The 19,470-nt window shown below is 37.2% G+C and overlaps 2 protein-coding genes across 2 annotated transcripts; both read right to left on the bottom strand.

The window, feature by feature from the left end:
• Positions 1 to 3,380: 3,380 nt before the first annotated feature.
• Positions 3,381 to 8,620, bottom strand: mmp20a (matrix metallopeptidase 20a (enamelysin)). The gene is made up of 10 exons (XM_038267893.1): positions 8,270 to 8,620; positions 7,042 to 7,298; positions 6,795 to 6,943; positions 6,564 to 6,689; positions 6,111 to 6,272; positions 5,904 to 6,018; positions 5,690 to 5,832; positions 5,311 to 5,467; positions 4,375 to 4,478; positions 3,381 to 4,129 (listed from the first exon to the last, which is right to left on the bottom strand). Exons 1-10 carry the CDS (start codon positions 8,387 to 8,389, stop codon positions 4,029 to 4,031), a joined length of 1,434 nt encoding a protein of 477 aa, XP_038123821.1. The 5' UTR covers positions 8,390 to 8,620; the 3' UTR covers positions 3,381 to 4,028.
• A 224-nt stretch (positions 8,621 to 8,844) lies between these two features.
• On the bottom strand, positions 8,845 to 15,204 carry mmp20b (matrix metallopeptidase 20b (enamelysin)). Its single transcript, XM_038267892.1, has 10 exons — positions 15,014 to 15,204; positions 13,500 to 13,738; positions 12,725 to 12,873; positions 12,356 to 12,481; positions 12,111 to 12,269; positions 11,875 to 12,007; positions 11,607 to 11,740; positions 11,062 to 11,218; positions 9,408 to 9,511; positions 8,845 to 8,986 (listed from the first exon to the last, which is right to left on the bottom strand). The coding sequence occupies exons 1-10, from the start codon at positions 15,146 to 15,148 to the stop codon at positions 8,886 to 8,888; spliced, it is 1,437 nt and encodes a 478-aa protein (XP_038123820.1). The 5' UTR covers positions 15,149 to 15,204; the 3' UTR covers positions 8,845 to 8,885.
• Positions 15,205 to 19,470: the final 4,266 nt, after the last annotated feature.

Here is a 19,470-nt window from a genome sequence, read left to right as displayed (position 1 = left end):
TGTTGATGACGTGAAAAATAATAACGGTAGCTCCATTAAAATGATTCAAAACTAAAGTAACGAGACAATTTTTTTAAATGTAGGGAGTAGAAAGTACAGATATTTGTGTAAAAATGTAAGGAGTAGAAGTAAAAAGTCGCCATAAAAATAAGTAGTAAAGTAAAGTAAAAATATCAGAAAAATCTACTTGAGTATTTGTACTTCGTTACTTCCCATCTCTGTTGATGGGACATGATGTGGGATAAATGTGTGCATTGATGACTGAAAGACATCTTCTGCCTCCATTTATCTGTTCACTACAGTGTGTTGAATTCATGTTGATGCGTATTTAAAGACATTTGAAATAGTGGACAAAAATTGCAGGGGGGAATATAAAAAAAAATAATCAACCGAAACTTTCGTGACCCCCACGCAGTACCTCCGAGGACCCCCTAAGGGTCGCAGACCCCCTGTTGAAGACCTTTATTTTAACATTAAATGTCATCACTAAAGACAGAAAGGCTAACCTGAAATTTTTTTGTTCTAATAAATCACTATTTTAGATTGAAAACATTGCATATTAGTGAATAAGACAGGATTGATTTTTATTTTTTTTTTGTATAACATGATTTTATTTTATTTGCTGTTGTTTAATATCATAAAAGTAACACAGAAATACGAAAAAAATACTACTTTAGGCATTTGCAGTACCTGCATACTAAACTGACATTAATATAAATACGTATTTAAAGCATACCACATACACTCTGTTATACTTGCCCTGTTTCTGTATTCATTAAGTTTCCTGACAAAATATAAAAATCTAATTTTTTTAAACCTAAATTAAGATCAGGAATAACAAAATGTATTGTGGTATAAAGTAGTCCACACATTCCTGCATTACCAGAGAACCAGGTTTAATAATTTACTTACCCATCTAGACAATATCCTCCAGTTGTAATGACAGAGAAAGAAAATAAATTCTTACAGTGTCCTTTTATCTAGAGAAGAATTTTTCCAAGTTCATGTAGTGTGTAAGAATTTTCATCTCAGATGTGTGGGGATAGTTACAAATATCTTCCAGGGTGTTTTATTCTTCCTTCCTCGCTCATTTAGGGTTCCTCAGTCAGTACATCATACAGTATAATGAAACACCAAGTTACATATTTGGGTTTAACAGAGACTCAGTTATTTATTAATATACACAGAACAAATTTCTTTTGAATTATTCTTTATTTTTTCTGGGTCTCCTCTTTATTCTGACAAACACGCTTTATGATGCAAACTCTGAAGATTGTGGCAAACAAGCATGAGAAGATAAACATTTCATAATGGTTTCTAGACAGCTCAACAGCAACCTTGTTGTCTAAGTTGTCTAGCTTGTTACTCAACCTGTAGGTGTACAAAATCAGTTTTAACATTTATTTGTAATACAGGAATTTGTACTGAGATGTTTTAATCCAAATATTTTGAAACATGGCATCGCTGAAAGAGCTATGTAAACATCTCAAGTGATATAGATGGAAAACATTGGTTTATTGTACCAAAACGAAGAGAAAAAATAAACTGTTTCAAATAACTATATCAAAATTTGACCCTTTTGCACTTTGCTGATTCATATTCTTTTCTACAGTTGATTTCTTTCTAGTAAATTTGCACTCATATAAGAGTATGGAGGTATGGAATGTACAATTCTTCAATTTTGGGACTTTAGCAAAATGCCATGAGCTCCATGAGCCACAAACTGTGTAAAATGGAACTGTTAAGATGTCCATGGATAATAATTCAAGAGCATATCATGACTTAAGAGAAGAGAACCAAAAGAAAAATTAAAGCTCCACAGGCCTCATTTGATTCAGTCAATTGCTACATTTCCATCCAGAGAAAATGTAAAATAAGCATCTTTCAACTAGTACTGGCAATGTTACATGCAGTAGGAGGACGTAGTAAAGAAATTGGAATTCTGATGCATTACTTTATGGGATTCTTCATGCGGGGTAAATGTTAGCAATGTGAGAACTTATTTGGCAAATTGGCTTCTAGCTTTTGTTTCGTTCTGACTCCTTTTCGTAATAGTTAAAACTGCCTCAAATGAGCATAAAAACATTTTAAATGAAACTGTAGAAGTTATTTGAAATTTTTAAATTAACTGAAATTAAGTTTGTTTTGGTATGTTTCCACACCATGCCACAAAGTGGTCCACCATTTTTCTTGTTCTCAACTTCTTGCTCATCTCTAAGGGTCATCTGACTATTTCTGCAGATGACAGGAGACTGTCTTGTACTAGAAGTCAGAGCTGTACAGAGTAAAAAGAAATGATAGGGTTTCCATTTCAGCAATGCTCCTGTTCTGCTGACTACCTAGTAAGACACTTGACCCTTCAGTCTCACAAACTATGGTCAATTTGTAAAGTAGTCTTCGATTCGGCCGATATTTAAAGCTTCCAGTGAAGTTTTCTGGAGTTTCTGACAAAGCAAACTGAGCTGAATTGTGACATATGCACTGGAGAAATCAAAGAACGTTACCCTTTTTGGCTGGTCTTCATGATACAACAGAAGTTGCTTCCAAGGTGTTTCAAACATGGTGGTGTTCCCTACAAATAATTTTACAAAGGGATGGATCATTAAGTGTACAAGGACTGCTCTAAAGAACAATGACTTGTATTAGGTTATGTATTTAGGTTTAAATACACACTATGACATTTATTCTAGACCATTTCACCCTACCCAGCATTCTAATGTGTGTCACATTAGATTTACTCCAACTCTGCATGATGCTCCCATAATGATATAAGTGGTGAGAATTCATTGCTTTCTGCTTCATTGTGAGCAGCTGCATTTTTAGTGATGCTATCATGTAGTTTAATTCTTTTCACATATTTTAGAATCAAATGACAATTTGAAAAGTTTTTTTTATAGCCTAATTAGTCAAACAGGAAAAAGAGTTATAGGGGTTACTCTCATTTTTAAGCACCCCGTATCACGAGGTGAGTAAGGCATCTTGGTAGAATAGTGTGAGATTAAGCCATGTATTAATTGATTCATTGCTGTAATAAGTCAGTTACATCTGACTTTATTCTGCAGCAGATACACACTTCCTTACAGCTTATGTTACAACTTGTTTTTACCAAAGCTTTGTTGTTGTAAAGTTATGCTGTACTCTGCCATATAGAGGCAAGTACATTCACATTCTGAAAACATAATTTTAAATGACTGTTCTGTTTTAAATATGCCTGAATTTTGATGCTTCATTTTTTATTTGTACATTTTTAATTTGTAATTTTAAAATCCAGACAATAAACATGTTCTCTGCTTTCTGACAAAAACTATTAACATGTCAACTCAGATGTTAACTCATTACTTAAGTGACCTTTTTAACCAACACTCTTTGTTAATTCTTGATTGACACATTTTTGGACAGCTCCTTTTTTACATTTACTTGAATAGAAATACGTTAAAGCAGTGCTACTCTTACTTAGTTTAAACTTTGGCAACTCTACCTCCCTTTAATTACTTTAAGTGGCACATATGAGATTAAAGGCAAAAGATGTTTGCTGAGAATCTGTTTCTGAATGATAATCATCCAATGGAATATTTCTGGGAATCAGGCCATACCATAGTGAAATTACTTCACTATAACACCTGTTTTTTTAGAACAGAATAATTTAACAATTATTACAACAACAACATCGGAAAAATATTTATGAGCAAAAACGGATTTTATGTAACTCAGCTCCATGTTCATGGTTAATAAATGTCAGGTTTTACACACATTTCAAGTATTTAATTATTACATTTAGGTTCATTTCAATGGGAACTTTCATGATAAATTGCAGAAGTATATAGCCCCTTAAAAAAATCCCGTAAAAACAACAAATCACAGAGCATGGGCTTAGGGTTTGCACAATGAATGATTAAAGCAGTATTTTCGTTGTACAGAGGTTACAGTAGATTGCGGATCAGCCATGCAACAGTATAATCCCTGTTTAAGAAATACAAGTTTTGTTAGGTTTATTTTTTTAGCTACATAAAGTGTGGGTTTTCAGTAAGTCAGCATCCCAGCCAAGAATTTCCTGTAATTATGTTCACCACCCGCTTCTGTCTGAAGTCATACTGGTAGGATTTCGTACCGCTGAGGAGGAAGATGCTGCCTGCGTAAACACAAATATACAAGAAATATAGTTTGAAACCCCAAATATGCTTAAATTAAACAATAATTATACCCTTGAGCTGTTTCTTTTATGATTTTATGCTTTGGGTTTTTTTTAATCAACCACTACATTTGGAAAAAAAAGAGAATTCCAGCTTCTATTCTATTTTTTTTTTTTCAATTTGTGTTGTTCCCAGGTCTACGTAACATAAAATGAATCTGTGAACAGAGTTTCTCTCATCTTACCATGTAACTTAAATGCAGCATCAACCCTTCTTGGGATTCCAGGCCAGTCTGTTTGGGTGAGCCTGGGGAAACCCGGGTCCATATGACTCCTGTTCTCATCATAGCTGAAATCATATAAAGATAATTACTCTGGATATTTGTCAGACAGAAAGGCAGTCAGATATAGCTTGAATTAATGGTGGCAGCCTTTGCAATTCTGGAGTATAAATTAAATCTTGTACATTGCTGTAAGCCCGTCTTTTCATACAGTACAATTAGATTGTATTGTCTCATTTTTATCTCTGCAAAATATGACAGGAAAAATGTTTTTCAGGCAAAATCTAACTGATAGGGGGAAGAAACCCAAGCATGCTGAATAATAAAAGTGACTCTCATCTATTTATTTTATGCAAATACATTATTATATCTTGTCTCTGTATTTAATTATAATTTAAATCAAATTGCACAGGATCTATCTTCTGTTAAATGCAGAAGTTCTAATTATTGTTTTTTTTCTCACACCATACAAATCTACAGTAGCATTCAAACAGGGGTGTTTATACTGTACAGAACCAATATAAACATTTTATTACATCCAATTTGAACAGTAAAACAGTTAGACAAACTTTATTGTCATTTTGTATACACAGAAAACACATAAAAATATGCACACAAAATTTTGTTTATGCAGCTTTCAGGCAGTGAATGAGCAGCAGCTTAGCAGTAAAAAGGAACATTACCATCCATAAAGTGCAGAAGTAATCCATTGTAAACATTTTGAGCGAGACATGGTGCAAAACGGCATTGATGTGGAAGTTCAGAGCAGTGCAACTAAGAAGAAGTTTCTTAAGAGCTAGACGGAGACTTTCCTAACTTAATATTGTAGCATCTGGTTGTTGGATTATATTTTATTCTTTTGTTTCTCTTATAAAAAACATGTATGAAACAAGAGATTACCTGTAATATAAGGGTCCTATGAAGAATATGGTTTTCCCATATTCCTTATTATGAACTGCAGCATCAACCTGTCGAACACTGGGTGGCAAACCGAACTCTGAGATGTTGCCAGTTGTACTTCTTGTCTTTAATTGTTGCACTACCCAGTACTTACGACCTGAAAAAACAATGCAGTTATGTACATGCATTTTGAGACACAATGAAAAACAGCAGCATACCACAGACACTGCTAAACTCAGAGAGCCTGTTGCATAACCTACAACACTTAGTTGCAATAGGTTGTAATTTGGGTGTGACACTGCCTTCTCCAGCTGGGAATCAAGCCTTGTCATGATGACATGGCCTGAGCAAAGCTTTGCAGAGTGCCCATTATCTTTACCAGCGAATAGGTATGTCACGCCTTTGGCTGGGATGTCATAAGCTGCATCGACAGGAGAACCAATGCCTGGTAAATATGTACTGATGTAACCTTCTCTTAGGCGATTCCAGTAAGTCGACCTGGTTGTTCTCATCCACATGAATCTGGATAAAATAAAACATCTACACTTAAAACATATCCAGCACACTTCGCCAAAGTGTAATTCCCACTTTACCTGTTCTTAAAGAAAACAATCTCATTTTCGATCACTGCAGCAGCATCAAAAAAAAATGTGGGATCACATTTCTTTGGAACTGGAGGTCGAGTTTCAGTATCTTTCCTGGGTTTTCCTAATTGGCAGTAATACCATAATTTACTTTTTTATTGTTTTTGTTTTTTTCAGAAAAAAAAATATATTTTCCAAATAAAATATGTTCCTCACCGTACAGCATTTGGATTCCCAGGACATCATCCCTGGAAAGTGCGTACTGTTTGCTGCTGTGAAGCCTGTAATTGGGGAACATGACAGCCGAGGGGTCTCTGGAGTGAGTCAAACCCAGAGAGTGACCAAATTCATGAGCTGCAACAGCAAAAAGGTTGTAACCTGAAAAAAAAACCGCAAAACAACCCAGTGTTAGATCATTTGAAACATAACTACCAGTTATTAAACCTGACATCAAACTTATGTTTGTTAGTTTCAAACTTTATTTTCATTCTCAGGTTTTGAGACTCCATAAAGTCCCACTGTATTGTACACTAGCAAGGCTGGTCGGTTCCAAATGGTATAAAGGGAAGTGTCCGGCTAGTTTATTCTATGTCCATCACGCTGGATCAGTCATGATCTCAGTAGGGTCAGACCTAATTAAGTGTATTTTGTTTGCTGAATATCACAAACCTTGCATCCCTGTTGTCCAGGTTTCATCTTCATCAAAGTGTACATCTCCACCCACCCCCTCTCCAGGTTGAAAGGCATGAGCCAGCACACCTCCAGGCCCATCAAAAGGAGAAAAGTCTCCATGAGCTGAAAAAACATACCAAAAATTAACAGTCTATAAATCCAATCGTTTTTAACTCTTTAGAATTTAAAGCTAAGACAGCAGTTCCTCTGTCATGTGTTTAGATTTACCTTTGCGTGCAAAGGAGAGGACAATATCAGCTTTTCCATGGTCGACTTTAATGAAGCTCAGAGGAGCTGCATCACTCCACATCTTTAGGGCTAAACGAAAAGCCTTTTCCACCTCCAGTTTACTCATGTCCGAAGTATACTTCGTAATCCTGCATACGGCATCAGACATAGCAAAGGTAGCATGTGCAATATAAAGGTAGTTATGTATTTCACAGTAATATTATTTGCCATAGTAAAGCAGTCTCACGTGTAAGAGATGGTATAGTTTTTCCATTTAGGCCTATAAGGATAAAAACTGTAGTTGTCCAGATCAGGAACACCACACCGTGGCTTTTTCATCACATCCAGGGTTTCAGAGTCTAGGATTCCTGTTTCCCTCAGACCAAAAAAGTTCTGCATTTGTCTGATCTTTTGCTCCCTTGGTGATGAGGACCTGATCCTACGCGGTGGACTCCTGAGGTCTTTGCCTCCGAAGCTTGGACTGTAGAACCTCCTTAGATAGCTCTGTTAAGATGTGCAGTAGAAATGTTCCTTTTGATGAGGACTTTTTCAAGTTTTTTCATGTAGTGGCTTTCTTAAATGAAAATTTTGATTGTAGCATGAGTATCTATTATTTGAATCTATTATTGAATTTCTAATGTCATTTTAGAGTAAAGTCTGGTATTTAGAAGGTTTGTTTGCATTGGGAAAAAAACAAAGTATATGTTAACACATGTAAAGATGAATTCAATTTCATGGTAAATGGCCTGTACTTATTTAGCGATTTTTCAAGTCAGAAGACTTGACCAAAGTGCTTTACAATACAGTCAGTCATTCACACACACACTGATGGTGGTAAGCTACATTATAGCCACAGCTGCCCTGGGGCTCACTGACAGAAGTGAGGCTGCCGTAAGATGGCGCCACCAGGCGCTCTGACAACTATCAGTAGGCATTGCATGTGAAGTGTCTTGCCCACAACAACACTGAAGGCCAGAGCTTGGGCTTGAACTAACAACCTGCCAGTTGCAGGGCAAACTCCTGCATCCAACGCCACTGTCGCCCCTTTCACCACAGGTGAACAAGATTTCCACTATGTCGTTGGTTGCAGGGTAACTTTTATAATTTCTTAAGTGCAAAAATGATGGATTAAACTCATAACTCAGTCATTTCTTTAGTTTTTGCATACAAATTAATTTCCTGTCTTTAAAGTGGGGAAACACACAAAAAAATTATTTCAATTAAAAGTTAAATTTTTTATTTAAACAACATTTAACTATATTTTATGAATTAAGGGCCTCTGGTGCATTATTTACCAAATGTTGATATCTTCCCCTATTAATACCTTTTACCGGCTAAAATATGCATATCTAGTTTACATAGCTGTAATATTTGAAAATGAAATTCTATTACTGAAGTAACAAATATACACTGTTAAAATTATTTGCACAGAGTTACATGAGACCAATCTGCAGAACTGCTATTTACAGACAGACCTTTGCGAGCTGGATATCATCCGCAGTCAGATGCAGATCCTCATCAATGGGTCGAGTCCATGAGATTTCCACCAATATCAGAGAGACCAAAACCATGTTGCGCATCCACAACAACTCCATTCTTTAGTGTTTGTTTCAGACGACTAAACCTTGTTTTTATATGAGAGATTTCATGAGGAAAGTGGGTAATCACGTGATCCAAAGGTGCTTAATTATCACAGTTACAGTGAGGCCTACCTAGAGGTTTGTGGTTGACACTTAAATGCCAATAAATGTATGGAATTTATGGAAAACTGTGTTTTTATGCTATAGAAATGAGTTTTAAAAACATTTTTCTTTTTAACTCAAGCCTAAACTTGCATCCATATGAGGAAAACCTTAATTGGTCTTGGCTCGTCTGAATGTCAGTCTACACCACATACAGTTGGTAAGAAAGAGGATTTATGACATCAGCCGCAGAGCAAGCCAGGAACTGTAGAGGATATTTCACTGTTACACAAATTCAAAGAAAATCAAAAGCATTACTGTGCTTAACTCTCTATGAAAAAAATACATAACAATGACCCTCCATAAAATCAGTTTTTGCAGTGTTTGCATGTATTTAAGCAAATTTTCATCAACAGCCAAGCCAAGAATTAGCTGTTTCCACTCCTACAACAATTTTGTGGCTGTAGTCAAATTTGTAGACTTGTGGTCCAACAAAAAAGTAGAGGAAATCTAAAAGAAACAGAAAAAAAACACATCCTCAGAACGCCGCGTTCAGACACTCAACCTTTTCAGATTTTGTCGTCTAGACTGGAGTAAGCATTTTCCTGATGGTGGTTACAATGAAGGATGTCTTTCAACCTTAAATGTCTACCTTTTCTCGCAGCTCAAATTATGCTATATCACATAAAGAATTGAGAGATGAAATTATAGAGTGTAAATCACACACTACAAATAAAGGTGCTGTAAAAACCTAACTCCATGTTCCAAGTGTCAGAGGTAAATTAACATTCCAGTGCTGCTTCTAATAGGAAAAAATATATACATTCATTTACATAAAAGTACCCAAGCATATAGAGACTTCTATAATGGCATATATTGCATTCGTTAGCATTTTCCCCGAGCATGAGTGCTTTAGTTAATAAGTACTCACCACCCTTGTAGAAAGCTGCATTTATTGTTGAGTTGACTCCAGGGAAGTCATTGATGATAGACCTTGGGAAGCCAAAATCCATCACCTTTCTGTTTTCATTGAAACTAAAAAACACAGAGCAAATGTAAAACCAAAATCACCAAAAAATTGTAAACAATATATATTTCTGCACCATCAAACCACATACACTCACCGGCCACTTTATTAGGTACCCCATGCTAGTAACGGGTTGGACCCCCTTTTGCCTTCAGAACTGCCTCAATTCTTAGTGGCATAGATTCAACAAGGTGCTGGAAGCTATCCTCAGGGAGTTTGGTCCATATTGACATGATGGCATCACACAGTTGCCGCAGATTTGTCGGCTGCACATCCATGATGCGAATCTCCCGTTCCACCACATCCCAAAGATGCTCTATTGGATTGAGTTATGGTGACTGTGGAGGCCATTTGAGTACAGTGAACTCATTGTCATGTTCAAGAAACCAGTCTGAGATGATTCCAGCTTTATGACATGGCGCATTATCCTGCTGAAAGTAGCCATCAGAAGTTGGGTACATTGTGGTCATAAAGGGATGGACATGGTCAGCAACAATACTCAGGTAGGCTGTGGCGTTGCAACGATGCTCAATTGGTACCAAGGGGCCCAAAGAGTGCCAAGAAAATATTCCCCACACCATGACACCACCACCACCAGCCTGAACCGTTGATACAAGGCAGGATGGATCCATGCTTTCATGTTGTAGACGCCAAATTCTGACCCTACCATCCGAATGTCGCAGCAGAAATCGAGACTCATCAGACCAGGCAATGTTTTTCCAATCTTCTATTGTCTAATTTCGATGAGCTTGTGCAAATTGTAGCCTCAGTTTCCTGTTCTTAGCTGAAAGGAGTGGCACCCGGTGTGGTCTTCTGCTGCTGTAGCCCATCTGCCTCAAAGTTCGACGTACTGTGCGTTCAGAGATGCTCTTCTGCCCACCTTGGTTGTAACGGGTGGTTATTTGAGTCACTGTTGCCCTTCTATCAGCTCGAACCAGTCTGGCCATTCTCCTCTGACCTCTGGCATCAACAAGGCATTTCCGCCCACAGAACTGCCGCTCACTGGATGTTTTTTCTTTTTCGGACCATTCTCTGTAAACCCTAGAGATGGTTGTGTGTGAAAATCCCAGTAGATCAGCAGTTTCTGAAATACTCAGACCAGCCCTTCTGGCACCAACAATCATGCCACGTTCAAAGTCACTCAAATCACCTTTCTTCCCCATACTGATGCTCGGTTTGAACTGCAGGAGATTGTCTTGACCATGTCTACATGCCTAAATGCACTGAGTTGCCGCCATGTGATTGGCTGCTCAGAAATTAAGTGTTAACGAGCAGTTTGACAGGTGTACCTAACAAAGTGGCCGGTGAGTGTATAAAGTAGTCATCCCATACAATGTGACTTAGCAAGTGCTGTTTAATTTAAACAGAATCTCTTATACACAATACATGTGTTTTATAGCTTTGCATCTCTGTGCTAATGGTTGCCTTGGTCTCATCCAACACTCATCTTTAGCTCAAAATCCTGAAGCGATGTGCATTGATGTGTAAATATGTTGGCAAAAAATGTAATAATGCCTTTAATAGCTGCCGGACTCAATTACATGTAGTGCTCGCTTACCTCCAGTAAATGTCATGCATAAAGAAGAGGGTACGTCCTGTTTTAGCAACGTGCACAGTTGCATCAACTTCTTGAACCCAAGATGGAAATCCAAAGAAGGAAAGTGATCTTGGCTTTCCTCTCACAATAGAACCTTTTACTCTCCAGAACATGGATTCTATCAACAGAAAAGAATAATCCATATATTTTAGATTTGTTGCATGAATTCAAGGCCTGTAGTCTTTATGCTTGGACTTGCATGGTCTCCCCCTGCATACATGGGTTCTTTTTAGGTATTCCAGCTTTCTACCACAGTCAAAAAACAAGTCAACTGGCATTTCTAAATTGTCCGTGTGAGTGTGTGCAAACTTGTAATTCTCTGTTTTGCCCTGCAACAGACTGGCGACCTCGCCAGGGTGAACCTCTCATTGCCCATAGTCTACTGAAGATAGACAACAGCCCCACTGTGACCCTGAGGGATGGGGTTGTCTTACATTTAAGTCAAGCAAAAGGTAATAATTTAATGTTTACTCTACAGTACAGTGGACGTAATAGTACATCATTACCAGAAATTAGGTAGGCAGTCGATCTGCGAGGTATCCAGAAGGCAGCATCGATACTGGTTTCAATCGTGGGCATGAAGTTGCTAATGGGACCTTCTTTTATGTCAGACTGCTCATTATGTTTAATCCAAAGATATCTAGTATGAAAAAAATAGGGATAAAACACACATTGCCAGTTAGCACAGCTTCAAGACATAGTTAACTAGAGATAGTCAACATCTGTGCACAAATTATTGGTAAGATTAATTTAAGATTAGAAGTATGAACATGCCTGTCTCTGAAAAAGAAGGTAGCATCTCCAAGGGTTGTCACAGCATCAAAAGTCAGGTCTTGTGAACATTTGTCCTGCATGAGTCTTGGGAACAGTGGCCTGAACAGCCAGTTTCTATGATTCCTGGGAGGACCTAACACACCAAGATATATTTGTAAGTATTTTAGAGTAAATTATATATTTGTTGATTCAATGTGTGAATGCAGATTTGAAAGCAGATATGAAAACCAAATTACTATAAAGGGCTTTGATATTGGCTACATCTTCTCTGGACAGCAAGTTTGTTGGGCGAACAGATTTGTAGGTTGGATACATGAGTGATTCAGGATTTCTGGAGTGTCTAAGCCCTAAAGCATGGCCAAATTCATGAGCTGCCACCAAAAGCAGATTAAAACCTGCAACAGAACCAAAAAATTCAGATTAATTTTACGCTTTGTGGTACTGTTCTGTTCAGCATTACTCGTGTGACTCAGTTCAGCACCTGTTCCTCCAGCTGTCCAGTGCTCATCATCATCAAAGTGTGTGTCGCCTCCAGCTCCCATCCCTGGGCCAAAGGCATGAGCCAGTGTGCCTCTGGGGCCGTCAAAGGGATAAAAGTCTCCATGTGCTTCAGAATATAATCCAGACCAAACATGAAACATAAACCACAGAGAAAGCCATTTTCAAAATTACAGGCTTCCATTTACCTCATCTGAATGAGTCCATGGAGTTGAGCAGTGTGCACATTAACACAGTCACCTGAAAAATTACACTACTACAGTTTTCCAAGTTGGTACCCACTATGTTCATAACTCTGCTGATTTTCTATTATCTAGAGTTACTTTTAATGTGATCCCAATGATGAACCTACCTTTGACCACAAACTCCACCATGATGTCAGCATTGCGTGTGTGTGTCCTGATAAACTTCAGACCGCTGGCTCTGGCCCAAACACCGAAAGCTGACTCTATCAGAGATTCCACGGTGCTGCGTCGCAAATCTCTGGTGTATCTTCCGATACTTGGAGAAACCAAAAACCAAAAAGTTATTCAAATCGGGGCAAAATCAGAATGAGATCTTTAATAACACTTTGTTTTTCTTTCAGATCACATTGTGTTACTCAACAAGTAGGCTGTGGCCATTTAGCAAAATCTTTCCTAAAGATTTTGGGAAAATCTTTAGCAAAATAGAGATGTAGGCCCATGTCTGTAAGCAAGCCAACAGTAAGCTATACATAGTTAGCACTTATGTTCGCACACTACCATTGTGTTTGTTTATAAAGTAAAATGTTCATAAGTTCTGCTTTCTTCAAGATGAAACATTTATTTTGTGTGTAATTAACTGGTTCTCATTTAAACACAGCTTGGAACTGAACAGACACAATGTTACATAAGTTCAAGTAAAACTTGTCATGTTGGCACTCCATCAAACCCACAAGACTTCTCAGAGTCATGAATCCAAAGCTAAGAAATGCTATAATGATTTGTGACAGCTGCTTCTGCCTATTTTTTCCAAATGTTTTATTGCCAGTTGGCCTTTAAGCTTTGGTTTGGGTTGGCTATTTGGAGCAACTAGATTGATGTATTTCTTGATGTGAGAAACTTTGAAAGGTGAAAAAGTAAACTCAGCTAAGCCATGCTCAGTACCTGTATGTGATGACGTTCTTGTTCCAGCGTGCCCCCTGGATATGACTGTACTCCTCCACATCTGGAACGCCACACCGGGGGCTCTGCATCACCTCAAGGGTCTCCAAGTCTAACACCCCAGTCGAATTGAGCCCAAGAAACATTTGCATTTCTTTGACTTTGGAAATAAAGGAGGGCTCACTTCTCTTTATGCGCAAAAAATTATCTTTTTGGAGTTTGTAGAACTGATGGAGGTAGTCCTGTGAACAGATTTACCAGATGCATTTTATAACAGTGAGGATAGATAAATGGATCAGTTGGAACAGTTAGCACCGATTTAATGACAGAAAAAATATATAATTCAGGATACAATGGGGTTTAATAAGTAATAAACATTTTTACTCAAATTTCTTATCTTTTAACGCACTCAAATAACTGCCCGTTGTTATATGCTCTCGATTTATAATCTAGGTTGTAGTATCAAGTTAGAGAAACACCAAGGTGCTCTGCTGCAGAGGGAGAAACTCATAAAGATTTTCTGAATTTTGCATCAGTTCATGAGAGAATGACATTTTGATAATTAAAGATCAGTTTCTTTGTATTAATTAACAGATAATTCAACAATATTTCTTTTTGTGATGAGCACCAGTTATTTAAGGATAAAAGGTGTCATTGCAATCACCTTAAGTATTTAAATTTGGCTTGGGACCTCCAAAATGTTTGGATTATCTAATTTTATAGGAAAATTGTTGGCAAAATTAAAACACCAATTAAAAAAAAGACTGACTGAGAGGTCTTGGTTTAGCCATATAAAGTATACAAGGTTTTAAAAACAATGCTGTATATATTCAGAAGTGATATTGGACATTAAATTGCTGCAAATTCCAATGTTTATAAGCATTCATGTTCTACTTCCAACTATTATGCAGAATGTACCATTATATAGTGAGTATGAATATTGTTAACCAAACTCAATATTAAACATTATGATAATTTGATCCTTTTCTTTGTACTTCAACACTTTTGGAAACACAATAAATGTTTTAACATAACTGCTATCACAGTTTAAATATGTTCTTATCATTAAAATTTCTCAAAGCCTCGGAGATCATCATAAATTTTTTTTAAATATGCTTGGGGTATGAAAAGCTATCTTAATCTGATGGATTAAACCCATAACCCAATTTGGTATCTGAATCTAGCCCTTAATTGAGGGATTGAATTGTCCTTATTTCACACAGAACTGGATTACCATAAAATAACAAATAACATGTATTTTGTGTTGTGGGTTTTATGTAAGTATTTTAACCCAGCATAAGGAAGAAATAAAAATGAGAGAAAAAAAGATATAATAAATATTAATAAACTAAATTCTGGCAACATAGACTCTGACCGCAGAACAGTTACAACCTGATACACAATCAAACAAAATCTAATGTTGGCATGCAGATTTTACACCAAGTATAATTACGTTTCTGCTCTAAAACCTCTAAGGTAAAGTTCATAAATTGCAGTCAATAGAGTGATGTACTTACTGTGGCCAGCTTCAAGTCCAACTGTGCTTCTGGTGAAGGAGTGCTCATTTCCTCTGGCATAAATGTAGGTGCTGTTAAACCTGGATTGGTCACAAGCAAGACCAGGACAAAGCAGGAGAGCAGCATGACAAACATCTCACAGATCTAGCACCGTATGAAGATCAGTGATCCACAATGGAGATAGAAGTTCCTGTTAATGAGAACGCCTTTTAAATACCTATTGTGAGTCATACAGCTTGCAAATCCAAGGAAAGCCTCATTTAGTTCAATGCAATTAGGGAGGGGTTTGCAAAGAGCAAGTGCAGGGGACAGAAAAAAAAAAGACAGGGAAAAAAAAGGCATTGGACACTTTTTATGCAACCTTATTATTTATATAATTGCAGCTTTTGCTTCACATTCTGTGAGTTCTGTGTTTTAGGTAAATATTTTAGAAAGGGAAAATATTTATATGATCATTGCAGAACACAACTCATGTATTTTAACAACCATTGGTGATGAAATTACAGATCTAGAGAATAAAATGTTCAAGGCAAAAAAATGTCATCATCCGCATATAAAAGAAAGCTTTGATTTTAAATCTGTGATTTCCTCAACAGAGCCTCTGTGAAGGGAATTCAGCAATTTTTTTTTTTTTACACTGATGCAACACCTGTAGGGCACTTCTCAGTCCCACGCATTCTGCAAGCTCTCCTAAAATAACCCTTTAAAAGCCTATTCTTGTTACAGTTTAAGTACATATAAGAACATTTCAATGAGAGCTTGCAGAAAGGCAGCTGAAATTGTAGAGGTAAACTTAGGGCTTTTACAGAAAAAAAATGGCCACCAGTCATGTCACCCAGACTGGAAAGGGTGGTGCTGCGGCGAATTCGAGCTACAATTAAGGTTGATTGGTCATTGTGGAGTTTTATCGGTCTGAGGGCATTCATCTGAAGGAAACCCTCAGCTGACATTTCCAAGACTCCATAAATTTGAGCAGCTTTGCTTTAAGGGCCTGAGCACAGACAAGATTATGAAGTGGATTTAAGCAGGGCTGTTGGCTGAGAGTACAGCATGGAACTGCCAAGTTACAACAGGGGAGAGACCTTTTGGAACATTTGGGTAATTACACCCTGAGAATGCATCGATGGTAAGCAACAGAGAAAAAAAAAACAGATGCTCAGGATAACATTTTCTGCACTTTCTGACTGAGGCAGCAAGTGCAATATTTTTGGAATTCGGTATAATTTCACAACAGCTTAGCAACATGTAACAAGAGGTTACTGTTTGAAGTACTTCAACTGAACTCATATTTTGTGCAAAACCAGATAAATTGAATAAGAGGACAAAAGGTTGGTTGACCTTCCACAATGTCAATTCCACATTTATAAAGCCAAAGTAGATCCGCACTGGTGAGATACTTTATCCTGCAGTTATTTTGTGAGTTTGTGATCCTTGAAGAAATGCAAAGAGATAAAGCATCAAACATTTTAAAAACTCAATAGATTTGCATATCACTGAAAGATATACCATAGATCTGAGCCCAAGAAAACATTACTGGAATAACTTTTATTGATCTAACAAACGAAAAATGTATTTCTGCATTTAACCCATCCTCTTGGGGATGCAGTAGGCTGCCATTGTGTGGCAATCAACTGGGTAATTCAAGTTCCTGGTAAGTGGTAGGTAAAACCAGTGGGCTGGGTTGCCCTATTGTGGTATGTGGAACAGATCTCTAATGGTCAGAGGTGGGTAGAGTACCCAAAAATTGTACCCAGATAAGAGTAGCTCTACTTTAACATTGTTTTACTCAAGTAAAAGTAAAAAGTTGTCATCCAAACAAATTACTCAAGTTAGAGTAAAAAAGTGTTTGGTAAAAAGGCTACTTGAGCACTGAGTAATTGTTGGATAATAACTTCAGGTTTAATGTTTATAAATGATCTGGACTTAAAACCAGAGGGAAGACTGTAGATTTCAAGGTTTTTCAAGAAGGACATACAGTAGCAGCTATTCAAATGGGCCCTTTCCATTCAAAGGCCAGCCGAATGGCAGCCCATTTCCCTCCAACCCCCAGCAAAATCCCCTCCAACCTCCAGCCACTAGAGTGACCCCTCTTGCATATTTTTTACCCTGACTCCACCCTTTTACTGAATTACAGGGTCTGACCAGGAGGTGACGCTTTTCCTTAGATCTTAATGTCGACAAATTATGACAGAAAGAATATTTTAGTACAAATATTGATGTTTAAAAAAGGAATTTTAGGGGACCAGCCAAAGACCAGCCAAGGGCCCATCAAGGAAAGTGGGAAAATTTTGAATGGCTGCTACTGTAATACATAGGCAAGGAGCATATGTGTTGGATTGTACCCGTGAGTATTTATGATTGTGATTAAGCACAAGGTTGGGTTTTCTAAATATCGGCGCCAAATTAAGCCGCAACTCAGTTTCATGAAAGCAGTAACACATTAGTTACCATGCATTCGAGTTTCAGGCTCAAGCACCTGTTTTTATATATTCCTATTAATTGAATTGAAGTTGAAAAACAAACATAAAAAGGAAATAAACTTTTTACTTTTCACCTCTGCAAATGTCTTGAGAAAAGCTAGAGTATGCTTGGAGTTGTTCTGATGGAAAGCTGAGGACCAGTTCAGGTGGATAAGCAAGTTATCCCTTCTCTAGAAATTGATAAATACATTTTTAATAAAAAGCATGGGAACTAATGTAGGTGCAAAGATGTGTTCATAAAACATAACTCCTTATTATTTTTATTACTTGAGTGATTCAGGGACACATGTTTTCACTCCATGTATTTAACCTACTATTGCAGATTTAAACTTGATTATGTCTCCTCTTAGTGGTTACATATGGTACTGAAAACTTAGTACATTTAGTAGAATAGAATAGAATAGAGTAGAATAGAAATAACCTTCAGTGTCCTTTATTGGGAAACTAAACTGAACTAAGAGCAACACGATATATGTATTTACATAAATATACACAGATAGATAGATAGATAGATAGATAGATAGATAGATAGATAGATAGATAGACAGACAGACAGACAGACAGACAGACAGACAGACAGACAGACAGACAGACAGACAGACAGACAGACAGACAGACAGACAGACAGACAGACAGACAGACAGACAGACAGACATAGTACAAAGGAAATTTGACATTTTAACAGCTGTGGTCATAAAGATGCTGGAAAAAAGGATTTGCAATAATGCTCTTTCGTGCACCTACAGTAGGATCCAACAGTCCATTACTGAGTAAGCTTTGATGCTATTTTTGCTAGAAACATAAAATCTGCACAGGTCAAGGGGACATCCTCGGATAACCTGGCCTTTCTAATTAGCTTAATTAACCCTTTCCTTTAAGCTGTAGTGAAGCTGCTGCTCATCAAACTACATCTTAAACCAACTGTCCTATTTGAAAGCTTTACATTGCTACCCATATTTCAGATAATGTTATCAATATAAAGCAACATAGACAGTATTTTGTATTAAAGCTTAGTATTGCAATTCAAGCAAATATGATGATGGGCGGTCAGCTTGGTCCTCTACATTTGTCTGTATGTTAGTATGCAAACACAGAGAGGAGAGTTAATTCATGTACAGCTCAAGTTAAAGAGTCTAGCTCTTGTCTGGAGTCTCTGCTCACCCCCCACCCCATCATTTGACCTGCAACTATGACTTCACATCTCTGCAGCTTCTCTGGATTTGGGCCTCGATTAGTTTAAATAACTTATTTGCTACGTTTTTCTAGGAAGAGACTTACTGCTGACACAACTTGGGTTTTAAATGTAGTATTAAAGTTCGCCTTTCAAACATTGTTGTGTAAAGTGTTTGAACCCACCAATCAGAAGCTTTTGCTGCACCTGCATTAATGATGTCAAATCCAGTACAACTCACAGTTGCTCACATCTGTGAGCAACTGTGAGATTAAAGTCCAATGACTCTTCTAACTTGTGAGGATTCTGCTGTTTAGCCATAGTTTGCTGGGGGGAAACACACTATGTGCCTCTTTTCATTCAACAAAATGTAAATTTGTTTATTATGCTTTCATGTGATGACTAAAAATTTAATATGCATTGAAGCAACAGATTCCACACTCGATTAATTTCAGGACGAGGAATTCTTGCGTAGGATTTTACAGGTTTTGTTAGACGCATGGAGTCTGAAAGAAGGTTGCATTTTTATTATTTGTCTTTTAGGCACTAAACAACAACAAAAAATAACTAGTCAATATAAAGGATAGCAATCCATGGTTTTCCCTGAGCTGCAAAACATTACACAAATGTTTTCTATTTCATCCCATGCTGAGTCCACACTTCGCAGGACCATCTTTTGTTGCTATTACAGATCGAGATCTTGTGTTCCTTTGGTTTAGCAGATCTAGAGTGTAACAATTTTGCCAAATCATCTTTTCAATACAGCTTAAGCTCAGTCAAATTTAAGTTTTAAAATCTTGGCAGGA

This window comes from Cyprinodon tularosa, unplaced genomic scaffold (genome assembly GCF_016077235.1).
Source record: "Cyprinodon tularosa strain WSP-4 unplaced genomic scaffold, ASM1607723v1 ctg69, whole genome shotgun sequence".
Lineage (NCBI taxonomy): Eukaryota > Metazoa > Chordata > Actinopteri > Cyprinodontiformes > Cyprinodontidae > Cyprinodon > Cyprinodon tularosa.
Note: the sequence above shows the minus strand (reverse complement) of the source record. Positions and strands in the feature narration are given on the sequence as shown.